This window comes from Leopardus geoffroyi, chromosome A2 (assembly GCF_018350155.1).
Source record: "Leopardus geoffroyi isolate Oge1 chromosome A2, O.geoffroyi_Oge1_pat1.0, whole genome shotgun sequence".
NCBI lineage: Eukaryota > Metazoa > Chordata > Mammalia > Carnivora > Felidae > Leopardus > Leopardus geoffroyi.
Window position 1 is genome coordinate 21,968,339 of NC_059331.1, and position 15,526 is coordinate 21,983,864.

General features: G+C 49.2%; 1 protein-coding gene across 20 annotated transcripts in view; it reads left to right on the forward strand.

Moving 5' to 3' along the window:
• Positions 1-2,921: 2,921 nt before the first annotated feature.
• CACNA1D (calcium voltage-gated channel subunit alpha1 D) overlaps positions 2,922-15,526 on the forward strand; it is a 304,061-nt gene continuing 291,456 nt past the window's right edge. For 18 of the 20 annotated variants that reach the window (XM_045493180.1, XM_045493183.1, XM_045493184.1 and 15 more), the window contains exons 1-3: positions 2,928-3,311; positions 5,251-5,560; positions 9,265-9,370. In XM_045493180.1, the coding sequence (XP_045349136.1) occupies positions 3,245-3,311; positions 5,251-5,560; positions 9,265-9,370 (483 nt within the window). In that variant the 5' untranslated portion in view covers positions 2,928-3,244. Of the gene's footprint in view, positions 3,312-5,250; positions 5,561-9,264; positions 9,371-15,526 lie in introns of all 20 variants that reach the window. The other 2 variants (XM_045493195.1, XM_045493194.1) reach the window with 2 other exon arrangements.

The window sequence follows — 15,526 nt, forward strand, 5'->3', positions numbered from 1 at the left end:
GCTTTGCTTCCTCCCAGCCTCCTTCCTCCCCCAGCCTCCGAGGACTGTGCTTCAATCCACTGCACTTCTGCTTATTTTCAAACACGTCCCATCCTGGGCTTCAGGCTCCCCTGCCTTCACTCTTCCCCCAAAGCTCATTCCTCTTACCCCACTTATGCCCAATAAAATTAGTCACCTGTTTTTTAATAGGCTTTATTTTTTTTAGAGCAGTTCTAGGTTTACAGAAGAATTGCAGAGAAAGTACAGAGTTCCCATATACTGCCTCCCCCAACTGTTTCTCCTATTAGTAACATCTTGGATGAGTGTGGTACATTTGTTACCATTGAGAGCCAATGTTGACACATTATTATTCACTAAAGTCCATCATTTACATTAGCGTTTTCTCTTTGTGGTGTACATTCTATGGGTTCTGACAAAGGCATAATGTCCAACATTCATTACAGTAGCATACTGAATAGCTTCAATGCCCTAAAATTGCCCTGTGCTCCATCAGCTCACCCCTCCCCCTTCCCCCTCATCAGTTTTTGAGAATCAGAATGCCATCTCTTCAGTGAAAAATGAAAACGTCTCAAATTACTCCATTATAATGAATCTCTTTGATGCTTGGGTAGCATTTTCTTCATACCTGTTATAGCTCCTATGTTCCACGTGGTGTTACAGATGTACACGCACTTTTCTTCCTTCACTAGATTGTATCTCCATGAGGGAGAGGATGTAGTGTGGATTTGTCCCGACAACACCTAGCCTGGACCTTGTTCTCTAAAAAAAAAATTTTTTTTTTAACATTTATTCATTTTTGAGAGACAGGGACACACTGCAAGCAGTGGAGGAGCAGAGAGAGACACAGAATCTGAAGCAGGCTCCGAGCTGTCAGCACAGAGCCCGATGTGCGGCTCGAACCCCCCGAACCATGAGATCACGACCTGAGCCGAAGTTGGAGACTTAACCAACTGAGCCACCCAGGCGCCCCAGCCTATAGCTTGTTCTTAACAGGTGCCTTGTGAGTGCTGGCTGCACTGAATCGTGAGGAAAGGTCAGGGTGGGATTTTGCAGAGTTAGGTCTCTAGAGGCAAGGCTTTGGGCCTAGAAGTCTCAAAGTGACAGATTAACGTGTGAATTTTATATTTGTGTCAGCACTCGGGGGTCTGTGGCTGGAAAGTTCTTTGAAGGCAACTGTCTTCTGTCTCTTCAGATTTGGGCTCAGAAGCAGCCTTCCATGAGGTGACCCAGGCCGGCTTTATCTTACTACTAGGCCACAGAGCTCTTCCCCTGTCTCTATACGTCTCCCAAAAGAAAAACAAAACAAAACAAAACAACAACAGCACAAGAGGAAAAAAGAACAAGGGGCCTGATTGTTTTTATCCTTCCAGTCCCCATGCCTGTCTCAGGAAGGCCTCTGGAAAGCCTTCTGTTTGGTCCCCACTTTCCCTCCCCAGGGGGGCCCCAACAATTGACGATGCCCAGCATGCTTTCTTTGGCCAAGGAGCACCTTCCCATAAACGCTTCTTATTTCTCAAGTCACGCTGAGATTTTTGCTTTATTTTTGCTTTAAAGACACTGTTCTCAAACGTTCTAAAACGCCGTAGGAACATGCAGATCGGAACAAAAGCAAATAAATCGAATCTTGTGAAGTAAAGCAGAAGCCCTTCTTCCAAACAGCCAGCACAACGTTAAATGAGAACTATCAGTCATCCACTAGATACAGTATTTCCCCCTGTAGACAGGAGCTGCCGTTTGCAGAAACCCCCACCCCACACACTAGACAGTGAAGGTACCAGGAAACGAACTACTTTTCTCAGCTACCACACGGGAGTCAGCAGTTTTAGCGCACTACCTACTCCTTTAAGCAACACTCGCTGTTCGAAAGACCTTGGCCTTTACTTCCTAGTACCTACCCGCACACACTCGTGGGGGGAGGAGGGAGAGGGAGAAAGAGAAAGCTCTCCCCACCCCCCCCCCCCCAACCCCTCGCCAGCATCTTTGAGCCAACAGCGGCGCCAGACCCAGCGCCGGGCAGAGGTTGGAGGGGGCACGCTCTGGAAACCCAGTTAGATCTCAAGGTGCCGTTACCTGGGGGCAGTGAATGATCTCCAGACAGCAGGGCTCCACCATCCCCCCGCAACCAGAAAGAGCCAGAGGAAAGGGGGAGGGACGCCTGCCCTGCCGCAGAGCGTGGAGAGAGCCTGGCAGAGCCCCTCCGCACCGAGCAACGACCGCCCGCTTGCACCTGTGCTCCCAGGGGGCGGGGCTTCCTCCAGGTGTGCGGAGGGGAAGGACGCCGGGAGCTAAGGCGGGCGCGGCAGCCTAAGCGTCGCACTCCCCAGCGCCCTCCTCCCTGTCACCCCGAAGAAATGCAGGGGAGGTGCGGTTAATCCGCACCCGGCGTCCGCGGGCTCCGCAGGCCCCGCCCGCCTCGGTCGGGAGAGCGGGGAGCACACCGTGGCGCGCAGGGGGTTAAGCGGCAGCCGGCGGCCAGAGCGCGCTTAACCCTTGGGCGCCCGCCGGTCCTCCGAGCCAGGCGGGGTGGCGGCACCCCGAGTCCCACGCGGCGGCCACCCCGGGCGCGCGGGCAGAGCGGGGACAGCCCCGGGCCGGGCCCGGCCCCTGGGGCGCGGCACGGCCCGTGGGAGGCTCGGCGGGCGGGGGGGAGGGAGGGGACGGCGGCGGCGGGCGCGCAGCGTCGCCAGGGCGAAGCCGGCGTGCGGCGCGGCGCGGCGGGCGCGGAGCGAGCGAGCGAGCGAGCGCCTCCGTCCCCGGATGTGAGCTCCGGGCGCCCGCGGTCCCGAGCCAGCGGCGGCGCGGGCGGCGGCGGCGGCGGCGGCGGGCACCGGGCACCGCGGCGGGCGGGCGGGCATGGGGGGCGCTCCGAGCGGCCCCGGCGGCCGGGCCGGCATCTGCGCGGCGTCCCTCCGCTAGAGGAGGGGACCAAGCCAATTCTCCTTTGCAGCAAAAAATTACATGTATATATTATTAAGATAATATATACATCTGATCTTATTTTTTAAAAAAAAGTTTATTTTGCTCCATTTTTGAAAAAGAGGGAGCGTGGGTGGCGAGCGGTTTTTACAAATTATTCTTATTTTCTGCTATCTGTCCCCGTCCCTCCCCACCCCCTGCTGAAGCCACAATAAGGGCAGGGACCGCGGCTCCAACCTATTGGTAACCCCTTTACCCGTCCCTCCCCCCCGCCCCGACGCCCAGCACCGTGCCCTGCACACAGTAGGCGCTCAATAAATGTTCGTGGATGATGATGATGATGATGATGAAAAACATGCACCATCAACGGCAGCAGCAAGCGGACCACGCGAACGGTGAGCAGCTAGAGCCTGGGCACCCGCTGCCAAATCTAATCCTTGTCATGGTCCTCCTCTTCCCACCCCCTCTTCCTTCCCACCCCCTCCCGTCTCTGATGCGCTGGGTGGGTTGAGGGGGCTGGAGAGGATGCTTCTAGCTCGGTGTCATCTACATGGAAAGGGGAGATGCGTGACAGCCACTCCGTTCTCCCCTTCAGGCCTTGAATGTCAGAGTTAATTCTGCATTTGTGGGGTGGGGGCGGCCGTGGAGTCCTCGGAGTACTGTGCCGCCGGAGGGGTGGCGAACCGAGGTGATTCGGGTTCAGTGTCCTCGGGCTCAACTTTCCTCCAACGCTCCCGAGCGATGGAAGGGGGGGTGGCTGTTAGACCTCAGCCCGAGCCCCCTTTCCAGCCTCTTCTCGCCTTCCGTTCCTTCCCCGCCCCCTGGTCTCCAGTGGCATCCGGAAAATTCTAGGATTGCCCGGTTTCCCTCTTCGCGACGGTGGGTGAAGCACACCCCGCCCCTGGAGAGGGAGGCCGGGTCTCGGAATCTCGGCCAGGGGGTCGGGTGGAGCGTATTCCCTCTCCCAGCGTCTGTGTGCACACGTCGGTAACCTAGCAATGCCCGGGGAGTCGCTGCCGCTGTGGGGCTCCCCTCCCCAGCCCGGCCTGGGCACCACGTGCAGCCAGCCGCCACGCCAGCCCGGCTGGGTCCACGGAGGCTGGACCTGCTTCTGGCCAGCCCTCCTACCTCCTCCTTGGAGGCCAGGGCGCCCCCCACGACCTCAGTGGGCTCACAGCCTTCCCGAGTGAGCGCTTCCCATGGGAAGGCTCGGAACAACTCCTCCCCTGCTCGGGACTGTCTGCTGCACGCCCCCCTCCCCCGCGGTGCCCCCCTTCTCAGGCTGCTGGGCAGGCAGACCTGTGCTTCCTTTGACTCTGTCTTGTTCTTTGATTAGCAAGAATTGGTTTTGCAAACGCCCATCTCTCTACCTTGCCACCACTCTCACTTTGACTTCTGTGTCAGTAAAGAGGTTGTGACTCAAGGTAGGCACGTGCCTGGGAGACCTGCCTGGGTAGTGGTCTGACCCCAAATCAGAGGGGCCCTTGCACATGGAGTCCTCTGGAGGTTCTGCGTGTCCGCGGCTGTCAGCCTGCACTGAGATGCTTTCCTGCTTGGGCCTCCAGGGCCCCTGGCATGATCCAGTCTGTCTTTCCTAGGTGTAGGGGTGCAAGCTGCCTGCCTTGACTGTTTCTCTGGATGCTGGCTTGGCTGCTGCGGCTGCAATTTAAAATGCAAAAAAGGCCTAAAGATGTTTTCTGTTTTCGGAAGCCTGTGGAGGAAATGAGTCCCAAGCATCATGAATTTTCATTTGCAGGAAGTGTCAGTGCATAATCTAGATATTTGTTATGGGGCTTTTGGTATTGCCCTGGTGCCAGTGGAGGATTTTTTTTTTCCCCCTGTGCTGAAAAAAAAAATGCATTTGTGGCTGTGGAAAGATGTTAGAGTAACACCCTGAAAATGATTAAGACTATTGAGTTATTGGGACTGCCCTCCCCCCTTTTTTTGGTAATGGTGGTAGTTACTTTGGAGAAAAGCTGTTGTACGTATCTGTTAACTCATTAGAGATACATGGGTTTTAAAAGTCAGAAAGGGTGGAATAAGTGTGGGATGACTTCAGTCTGAAGCAAGGCACGAGCGGAGGCCTTGTGAAGACCTGGCGAGAGGCATTCACCCCATTGCAGCAGTGGGTCCTGTGCCATCGATACTCTGCACAGAGCGCGTGGATTTCTCTTCCTGCTCCTGAAAAATAGGACATGAGGTTCAAAATGGAGACATGGGGACGATCCCCCTCCCCTCTTACTGATGAGAGACAACCTTTGCTTTTTTCTCACACTAGGTTCTCACCGGTTTTTTTGTTTGTTTTTTAATTTTTCTTTTTCTCTTTCTTCCCAGAGGCAAACTATGCAAGAGGCACCAGACTCCCTCTTTCTGGTGAAGGACCAACTTCTCAGCCGAATAGCTCCAAGCAAACTGTCCTGTCTTGGCAAGCTGCAATCGATGCTGCTAGACAGGCCAAGGCTGCCCAAACTATGAGCACCTCCGCACCCCCACCTGTAGGATCTCTCTCCCAAAGAAAACGTCAGCAATACGCCAAGAGCAAAAAACAGGGTAACTCGTCCAACAGCCGACCTGCCCGTGCCCTTTTCTGTTTATCACTCAATAACCCCATCCGAAGAGCCTGCATTAGTATAGTGGAATGGAAGTATCCTTTTTTTGGGGGAAGTCTTTCTCATTTTCTCTTTTACCATCTGTTCTTCAAAAGGATTTGCGTTCTGAAATGGCACTTACAAAGTTGTAGCAGTCTGGAATGGGAGCAACAGAAAAGCTGTACGGAAAGGGTTTCGTCGTGTATACCTTCCTGTCTCCTCAGGGTGCGAGGGGCTGCTCTGAGGGTATATTTAGCGGTGTGTGTGCGTGTGCGTGTGAGTGTTCATTAAATACGAAATGGACCTTTGGTCACTTGACGCGAGATGTTTGGTTTAAACCCACCATTGTTTTTGAGGGCAGTGACATACACTGAACCTATTGCAGATAAGGTATGCTGATTTAAAATGAAAAGACTGCATGAGACTCTGCTGGAAAGAAATACATTCTGGACCTTGAGTGGCACCTTCTCATTCTGGTGTTTGGGATTTGTTTCTGCCACTCCAGCTAATGCTAAGGTTGCTTCTAGCTCTGACATCTGGTGGTTCTGACTGTTCAGGTAGCTACAAATATGAACGCTTGCTTCATAGGGAGGGAGCAGCATGCTCATCAATGCTATGACTTCCCGGAATTTCCTTTTGACAGGTTCCAAAAAAGCATGTGAAACGTGAGCACGAGGGAGCGTATGGAGGGAGAGGCTGGGGTGCGCCTTTTCTTCCTGAGCCCTTGTGAGTTAGAGAGCAGTCTGTCAGTGGGGGAATTTGCAGTTGCTGCCTTTATAAAACATTCTGTCTGGGTCCTTGGACTGGAGTTACATTTCTGGGTGTCTCCTTTGTATTTTTAAAACTGAACTCCAGATGCCCCAGGATGGTTGTTACGTCCCAGATCTTGGAAAACCAGGGTCCTCGGCCTGCTCATCCCCTTCCCCAAATCTGGAGGCCAATCCCCAGTTCCTGCCACCCTTCAGAAAAGGTTGACTGAGGCCTCCTTTCTGAGCAAATGGCTTTCTAATTAGTCAGATGATTCATTGGTCTGGGTGAAACAAAGCATTTCCTTTTCCCAGAAGTGTATTTGGGGCTGACAGGAGCCTCAGAGCAGCTCCTGACCATAGGAAAGAGTGTGAATGTGGGGCTTCGCCCACCACGCCCAGAGTGGACGGGCTAAAAAGGGAGGGTGTTGGCCAGCAGCTGGAAGGTGGCACTGAAACCCCCTTATAATCTGAGTACCTAGCTAGGCAGCGATTTGCATGCCCTCAGTCTTAGCTGGCTATTTTCTGTGCTTACGGCTGCAAGTTAAAATGAGGTAACTTTGTTTAGAAAGGTTTTGGAGAGGGCAGCCAAATGCAAGGGTAGGATTTGAGGGGTTTTCGTGTGTTTTTCCTTTTTAGAACAGATGTCTCTTCTCTAGAGGGAGTTACGGTGTCTCTCGCATAGCTGGGGTTGCGTGGATGTGTTTTCTCTTTAAGTTCTTTTCTGGTCTGAGAATGAACACCATTGTCAGCTGGGAGGCAGCTAGGTGCATAGGGGGTGCCTCAGTGGCATCGCTGGAGTCGGAGGCATGCTTATACTCTGGCAGAAAGGTGTCCTCCTCCTGAGGTTGGCTTGACATGACTCTGAGTAAGCGGAGACCTGTCTGGGGTCATTAATTTCACGTGGAGTGAAGTAGGAGGCCTGAGGCCGTTTCTCTTCGTGCACAGTAATTTGTATATAGGGATTTATGTGTACGGAGTGAATTCCCGGATCATGCTGCTGATTCCCTTTCCCGCATTGCCAGACACATGTGTACAGGAACTAGGGGATGTGGCTGCCAATGCAGGGAGAAGCCTGCCTGCAAACGGGACAGCCTGGAGAACAGATCTTTAAACAACGTGTGATCTGTTTGTCTTTCCAAGTGATGGTTTCCTTCTAGTTCAGGGAGCAGGTTGTAGAAATCCTCCTAAAGCCAGTGAAGCCAGGCCCAGTCAGACAAGATGTGTGACAGCTTCGTTTGTTTTTACACCCAGGCGAGGAAGGGTGTCCTGCATCTTAGGGGAACGAGGAGAGTTTGCCTTATCAGAAGGAATTTTTAGGAGCGGACCCATCTATTCTCTGTTGGTCTGTTCTGCGTGGCTTGTAAAAGTCTTGTGGCAGTGAGATAGTATCCACCAACACCTGGAAACTGAAACCTGACCACCATAAAGAAAAAGCATTACGTCTGGCCTTCCTGAACAGCATTGGTATCTCTCAGATTGCCTGGTCCGTCATTTAAGTGTTGGGAACTAAAACGGAAGGGTGGGGTACAGGGGACGGAGAGGCCATGGGTATGTTTCTATGTAGAATAACAGTGGGGCGGTTGGCTTTTAAAGTTTCAGCAGGAACTGCGAAAAGGAAAAACCGAAAAGGAGATTCTGAAGTCTTTTGAAGGGGAACGGTCTCAAAGTTAGATTCCCTAGATAAGAGATTTTGTAATACTAGATGAGTTGAAAGAGTAAATATGAATGAAAGCTAATTGGCTTTAAAAATAAACGCATCAAAATTAGTAAGAGAATAATGTCGTTCGTGCCCTTATTTCAGTGAGTGTCGAAGCTCTTCAGAGGGCTGAGTTCTCATGAGACTCAGGGTATCCCCAGAGAGGTAAGGTGCCTTTGTTTTCCCGGCAGTTTTGGACTTCCCGGAAGGATATCGGGATGCACGGAGAAGGGCCTGTTCACATCCTCAAAGCTTGAATATTTCAAGGTGTTTAGTTAAACCAGTGGCTTTGCCTTTTGTGGGTGAGGTTATGGGAGAAGCACTGTTATAAAATCAAGCCCCCGGCCCCCCGCCCAGGTTGCAGATTATGTTGGTGTTCAGAAACCTTGTATTCGGAAAGGCTGAAAACCAAAAGAAGATAAATCGTCCTTTTGGCAGAAGTCGAATCTTGCACTGCCAGTTTCGACAATGTCTCTTAATGACACCAGAATGTTTAAGCAAGTGTCTGTTGAAAGCTGATTTCAAAGTGATTCTTCCAGACAGACCCCCGAGATTTAGAATTGTTCAGTTGTACTTTGCAAGTGTCTGGTGCTGATTTCTTATGGCTTTTTATTTAATTTGTTTATAAATTGAATGCAGTAACAGCTCATTATAAACTGAGCTCCAGTCCAGCTGTAATCTGAAACAGTGATAGGCATTGATTAGTAAAGGAAGCAGAGGGGAGCTGGAGCCTGGCTTGCCGGTTACAGTGTCTGAGGTATTGGAACATGCCGTGAGACAGTCACAGGTAGAATGCAGAAAGTCCTGGTGACTTGGCCTGCCCCAGTCCAGACAGGAGATCGACCCAGCCAAGAATAGCCCCCGAGAAAATGGCTTTAACACATGGAGGCAAGGATTTGTGGGAGAGATTTGTCTCATGAGGACTACTCTTTGTGTCTACAACAGCCAGGAATTTAGTGTTCTAAGGCCTTTGTCACTTTTAAAACTTTAAGAAGCAGAAACGTGGTTCAGAGGCTGCCCTAATTGGATGTGTGTTTAGGTTTCAATATAAAATGCACGGCAAAGAATGAACGCAATGTGATCCTTGCAGAAGAAGGAAAGGACACGGAAAAGTCATTCGATAGCGAGATTTGCCAGAGGACCACGGATGATTACATCTACTGGGGACCAAGCAGGTCTCGACAGTTCGTCGAGAAGGGATTTGTGTGTATAATTTTCATTTCAAAAGTGATTCAAGAGTGGTATGATCGGGAATGTGATGAGAGAGATGGTTTACGTTTGCATAAGACATATATACCTTAACAAAATTTTTCAGACCATTTGACATATTTATATTATTGGCTATTTTTGCCAATTGTGTGGCCTTAGCTATTTACATCCCATTCCCTGAAGATGATTCTAATTCAACAAATCATAACTTGGTAAGTGTCCTTAGAGTTCCTGCTTGTCCTGATGTGTGGTTATCATTTGCCTCTGTACTTAAACTGGCAGCTAGCTTTCTGGGTGGCTGAAGTTTACAGCTATGCATGGGATGTTTCCTGGAGCTTTCCAACAGGGGGTTTGTTTGTTTGCTTTTCTCTCTGACCTGTATTCTCAAATTTATACTGAATGAAAGTGTATAAAGTCCTGAATCTTGTATAAAGAGATGTGGAACTTTTTCACGGAAGGTTCCGGTTTGTAGCAGATTTTAAAATAACTTTTCTTTCCACATAGACTTTTGCCGTCTACCATTCTTTTCATGATAATAAGAGCTGCTTTTTTTTTTTTTTTTTTTTTTTTTTAAATCAAGTGTTATTGGGGAGTGATGGGCATTTTGTTTGGTCAGTTTTTCTGGTAAGTAGAGAATTACCGTGGACTTTGCCCGTGAACTATTCGTTTTTAGAGCAGCAGCGTACAAGAAAACGAATACAGCTATGTGGAACCTAATTTGGAGAATACAGTGTAGTATTCTACTAGGAGCGGCCTATGAAATGCCCCAAGATAAGATGATTCTTTGGTTAAATAAATCGGGATACTTTCACATAACTTTATTGCCCTCTTAAAGATTTATAGCGCACATTAGCTCAGTAAGAGCTCCGGGAAGGTCTGTAGTTAAAAAAACCAGTTTCATTTTGTTTAACTCAGCGAGTCCCTAAAAGTAATTGGTCATGGATTCTTCAAACAGTTTTTTGGCAGAACATATCACCGAACCAGTGTTTCATGGAACTTCCTTTGGGAAAGGTTGGTATAGTTAAAAAAACAAAAACAAAAAGAAAGAAAGAAGAAAGAAAAAAAGCCCTAAAGAGCACCAGAGTTGGGACTAGGAGCGTGATTGTCCCACGGAGCTGGCAGCTCGCTGTGTTCTGGGGCACTTCCCCAAATCCTCTCTGCGTGGCCAGTCAGCCACTTGTCTAGGGGGTTGGGTGAGAAGATCCCTGGAATCGTGTTTACCTCTGATATTCCGTAATCTTTTCTCGATGATTCAGAAGGCCCGTCAGGATTTTTTTCTCCAGCTGTAGCATCCTCCTTGGCAGAGGCTGCCCAGAGAGGCAGGTGGGGCAGGGGCCAGCGCTGGGTCACAGGGAGCTCCCTCTATTGTTTTGCTTTCTCCTCTCTTAAGATTCATTTTGTTCTGATTTTTCTCACGTTGAAGCTGTATCTTAGTAGGGCTGGCTGTTTGTAACCGAGTGTTGTAAAGGCAAAACTAGTGTGGGGAGGGCTCTGCTGGGTTCTGAAGATCCTGAAATTATGCTCTTGTGATTTTTAGCCTCAGTGGTTTATATACAGGATTTCACGTCACACGTAAGATGTTGTGGCGTACGTCCCATAAGAACGTGATGTCTGTTCACGATCAGGCTTTTATGGTCTGATTTCTAGAGAGTGCAATAAACTTGTGGACACTGTTCCCGAAGATACAACTCAACAGGACTGGATGCATGTATACACCTTTACCATCAGTGTGTATTTATACTATGGTGATTTGTGTGCTTTGGGATATTTTAAACAGCTTCTGATTTGGTTGTAGGCATGTGACATTAGATGATCATTTGAAAGGAAAAGAAGTGGCAAAAAGCCCCCATCAATGGGGATGGATCATCATAGTCTAGGCCACAGATGGTGTCAGCCTTGTTACCAAATTTAACAACGTGGATGGTGACCCAGTTTGTTGCTTTTTGTAGCTCAAGAGAACATGATTAAACAAACTTAGAAAATAAATACCTTTCAGAAAGGCAGATTAATTCAGATCAATGGAATAATTAATGTAGCTGCGTGTGTAAGCCAATTAATATTCTGATTTTTCCCAGGGAAATTCAGGGCACTGATATCTGCTGTAAGACCAGTTGGATTTCTCAGCTAACGAGTAAGGGAATAAACTATAAGAAATGGGTAAATCTGTTTTCTTCTCCCTTGCAGTCCCTCCCTAGCGGATCCTTTCTCGACAGTTCTTAAGCAGTGGTATTTTTAGGGGCGGGGGGAGAGGCGGGGTATTAGTTTGGCAGACCTTTCTAAAAACCAGCATGTATTCCTTTGACCTCTTACTGCTCTGAAACTCATAGCATTCGAGTTTCTGTCTTGTTTCACTTGGATGGTCACATGGCCAGATGAGTTTATTCTCTGCTTGACTCTTTAAATATTTCCTTTCTCACTGTGGGAAGGGAAGATCTTTGTGGATTTCCCCCTGACTCTTTGCAAGGTCCCATGCCATGTCGGTGCTCCTGCCAGGGAGCTGTTTTTTTTTTTGTTTTTTTTTAATACATTTGACCCAATTTGTACCAAAGTGATTGCTCTATTTTTGGGATCGGTTTAGAGGCAGCTGAACGAAGCTTATTTTTCATCTGTAGTAAATACCTTTCAGTTAACGTGAATGGCAAAGCAAAGGGCAGAGACCGATACGGGTTGCAGAACTGCACGTGTCAGGGTGCTGGCGAATTGCTTTGCTTCATAGCTCTGTGGGAAATGTGTATGTTGAACTCTTAGAGCCAGCTTGGTACAAGCTGTTTCTGCCTGTTACAGGTCATTTGTAGTGACGTGATTACTTCTGTTGGGTAGGAAGGGTGGCCATCCTCACTGGTCTGATAGGTATTTTGTCTGGGTTGCATGCAACTTAGCCAGCTTTGGAGATCTAGAAACTACCTTGGGGGCAGCAAGTTTTCCCAGGGTTAGATTTTTTTTTTTTTTTAAATATAAACAATCTCAAGTTTCTATGCAGCTTTCATTTGTGGACTTGCAGGGACTGGTGGAGGCTGGAGCCATGGAAATGGTTCAACTGAGTTCCCACAGTGAGACCCTTCTTGGCTCAGTGGGTAGCACGAACTCCTCGCTTCCACTTATTGAAAGTGTATATCATTTGTTTAATTTCTTCTTAGCCCGGGTGGGGGGGCGGAGGGGAGAGCTCTGCTTCATGGGGTGTCAGAGCGAGGCTGCTCACAGTATTGTACTTCAGTGTGTTGAAGGATGCTCTATCTAGTTTCCCAAACTTCAGTTTTTCATATGCAAACTGATGCAGTTGAAGTTTTCTGCCTGTGCAGCGGGGTCCCCAGCCCCAGGCGGTGCCCAGCTCTCTGTAGTGCTGAGCTGCCCCAAATTAGAGCTGTCCCAAATGGGGGTGCTTGTCTGCCAATTAGGACCTTCCCTCCTGTCTGCTAATGACGCCACCCACGAAGGGCAGGGTCTCTGGCCCAGGCCTCTCTATCCCTTTATCAGGCACAGCGGCGGATAAAGGGTGTTCAATAAGTTGCTTGTTCTACTCAACAGGCAGTTTTACCAAGGCTTTGCCCCTTTCCCGCCCCCTTTCTCATCTTGTTGTTGAGTTGAGGCCCCTTTGTTTTTCTTTAGCCGGTTGATATTTTGCATCTACAGAGCCCCTCGTGTCTTCCTCTCCTCCCCATCCACACCCGGGTTGCTGCGGCCAGGTCCTCCTGGGCCGTCTGAGCTTTTTGAGTTCCTCTTTGTAGCTGAACCCCCTCTCCCCCCGCATTTGTCCATCTACAGTTCCTAAACACTCCTCTTGTGAGCTTGCCCGCCTCCTGGGCTCTTCTCCACCTGCAGTGCCTCTTCTCCCCTGGCCCCTCCTCCTCCTTCTTCTTCTGCTGCTGCTTCTGCTTCTTCTGCTTCTCTTCCTTCTCCTTCTTCCTTCTCCTTCTTCTTCTTCCTTCTTTTTTTAAAATTTTTGAGAGAGAGAGGGAGAGCACAAGTAGGGGAGGGACAGAGAGAGAAGGAGACACAGAATTGGAAGCAGGCTCCAGGCTCTGAGCTGTCAGCACAGAGCCCGACACAGGGCTTGAACTCACGAACCGGGAGATCATGACCTGAGCCGAAGTCAGATGCTTAACCAACTGAACCACCCAGGCGCCACCCCCCCCCCTCAAGTTTTTTTAATGTTTATTTATTTTATTTTATTAAAAAAATTTTTTTTTTCAACGTTTTTTATTTATTCTTTTGGGACAGAGAGAGACAGAGCATGAACGGGGGAGGGGCAGAGAGAGAGGGAGACACAGAATCGGAAACAGGCTCCAGGCTCTGAGCCATCAGCCCAGAGCCTGACACGGGGCTCGAACTCACGGACCGCGAGATCGTGACCTGGCTGAAGTTGGACGCTTAACCGACTGCGCCACCCAGGCGCCCCAAATGTTTATTTATTTTTGAGAGAGAGAGGGAGACACAGAATCTGAAGCAGGCTCCAGGCTCTGAGCTGTCAGCACAGAGCCTGATGCTGGGCTCGAACCCGTGAATTGTGAGATCATGACCTGAACCAAAGATGCTTAACCAACTGAGCCACCTAGGTGCCCCCCCCCCCCAGCCCCTTCTTCACATGTCACCGCCCTTGTAGCTTTTCAGAAATAATCTCAAACTACTCACTTCCACGAAGGATTTTCTGACCCTGATCCAAAGTAACACTTTTTTTTTCATTAACAATTTTTTTAATGTTTATTTATTTATTTGAGAGAAAGACAGACTGTGAGTGGGAGAGGGGTAAAGAGAGAGGGGGGCACAGAACCTAAAACAGACGCCAGGCTCTGAGCTGTCAGCACAGAGCCTGAGGTGGGGCTTGAACTCATGAGTGGTGAGATCATGACCTGTGCTGAAGTCAGAGGCTTAACCTGCTGAGCCACCCTGGTGTCCCCAAAGTAACACTCTTATTTGAACCTGTCTGGTGGAAACTCGCATATAAAATACCCTATATTTTAGCTCTTTATATTCCCATCTTTATGTTATCAAGCATTTTCAGAATATAATTCATAAGGAGTATAGCTCAGTGGTCAAGGATTTGACTGCAGAACACAACTCATAGTGAATCATTCTGGAATCCCCCACAGTGCCTGGCCCTCTGGTACAAAGTAGCTGTTGAGTAAACACGTGTTGTTGATGTGATTGCCAGGAGAAGCACCAAACCCATTCTTTCCTCTGAGCTTTATTCAGGATTTCCTGTGTGGCAGGTCCCTCTGTGGACTCCTTGGAGGAGGTCCTTGGCTGGGAGTGGGTGGGAAGTTATAAGCGCGTATTCTTAAAAAGGTTAGAGTCTTGTGACTCTGCTTCTTGAGCACCTCTGGCTGATGGAGCCCTGGGAGCTGGGTTTCAGAGCTGAGCCGTCTAGAACGTTTTGTGCTCAGAGTAATGGAGTGGTGGATCTCTGAGCAGCAGTGCTGGCTGTGGGCTCTTGGCAGTGGGACCATTGTGAGATGCCTTACAATGGCCAGGAATGTCGTGGGACGGTGTCCTTTGATTGTGTTCTCTCTTCCGTGGCTGAGATCCCAATGCACGGTGTTTCCTGGGCTGAAAAAGTGAGCACATTGGGTCTGTGTGGTCATATAGTTTAGCATCTCACTGTTTTTGCACATAGTGAGAATTTCCAAAACACAGTTTCATAACTTGGTTCCTTGGGGTTAGCCTGTAAGGTGGGTTTTAGTTCAGAATGTTATCCGCAGCAGGTCTTTGCTCCGCAAAGAGTTCTGTTTGAACTGTGCGCTCTTATTTCTGCACAGCTAGATTCTGTCTGTTCTGGGACAGCTCCCGTGCTGCCTTCTCAGCTCAGCCTCCTCTGAGCCTCATTCGCTCCTGCCTCCCACCCCACCTGCCAGAGTGTAAGTACTTGCTTTCTCTTTGCCCTCCCATAAGCACAGTAAGTCCTCCTCTTTACAGACATTAGGTCCTGTTTATAACAATCCCTCCTCGCTTTATAACTGTTATGGGGAGTGGTTTGTGTTTCGTGGTTCTGCACACGCGTTGTGGGGTCTGATGGCCTGGTTCTTTGGCTGATTAGCTGAGTTACTTTGGATGAAATCAGCATATGAGTTCCTAGAGACGGAGGCTGGAGTCTGATCGGTCTCTATGGTGTTGCAAACATAACCCCGTGCCCGGCGCACAGTAGGCGCATCAGGAAATGTATGTGGAATGAGCCAATAAATACACGAATGGCCATACGTGGGCTTCATGGTAAGTCCTTACGGATCAGTCGTTAATTTTCAACAATTGGCTAATGATTAATGTTTGCCCGAGAGGCTGACTTTCGTTGTCCAGTGTTGATGAGAATCCCAGGAAACACCTGTCAGAGTTTGCCTTTAATTTCAGGATGGTGTCTTTCTTGGCAAATTTAACTC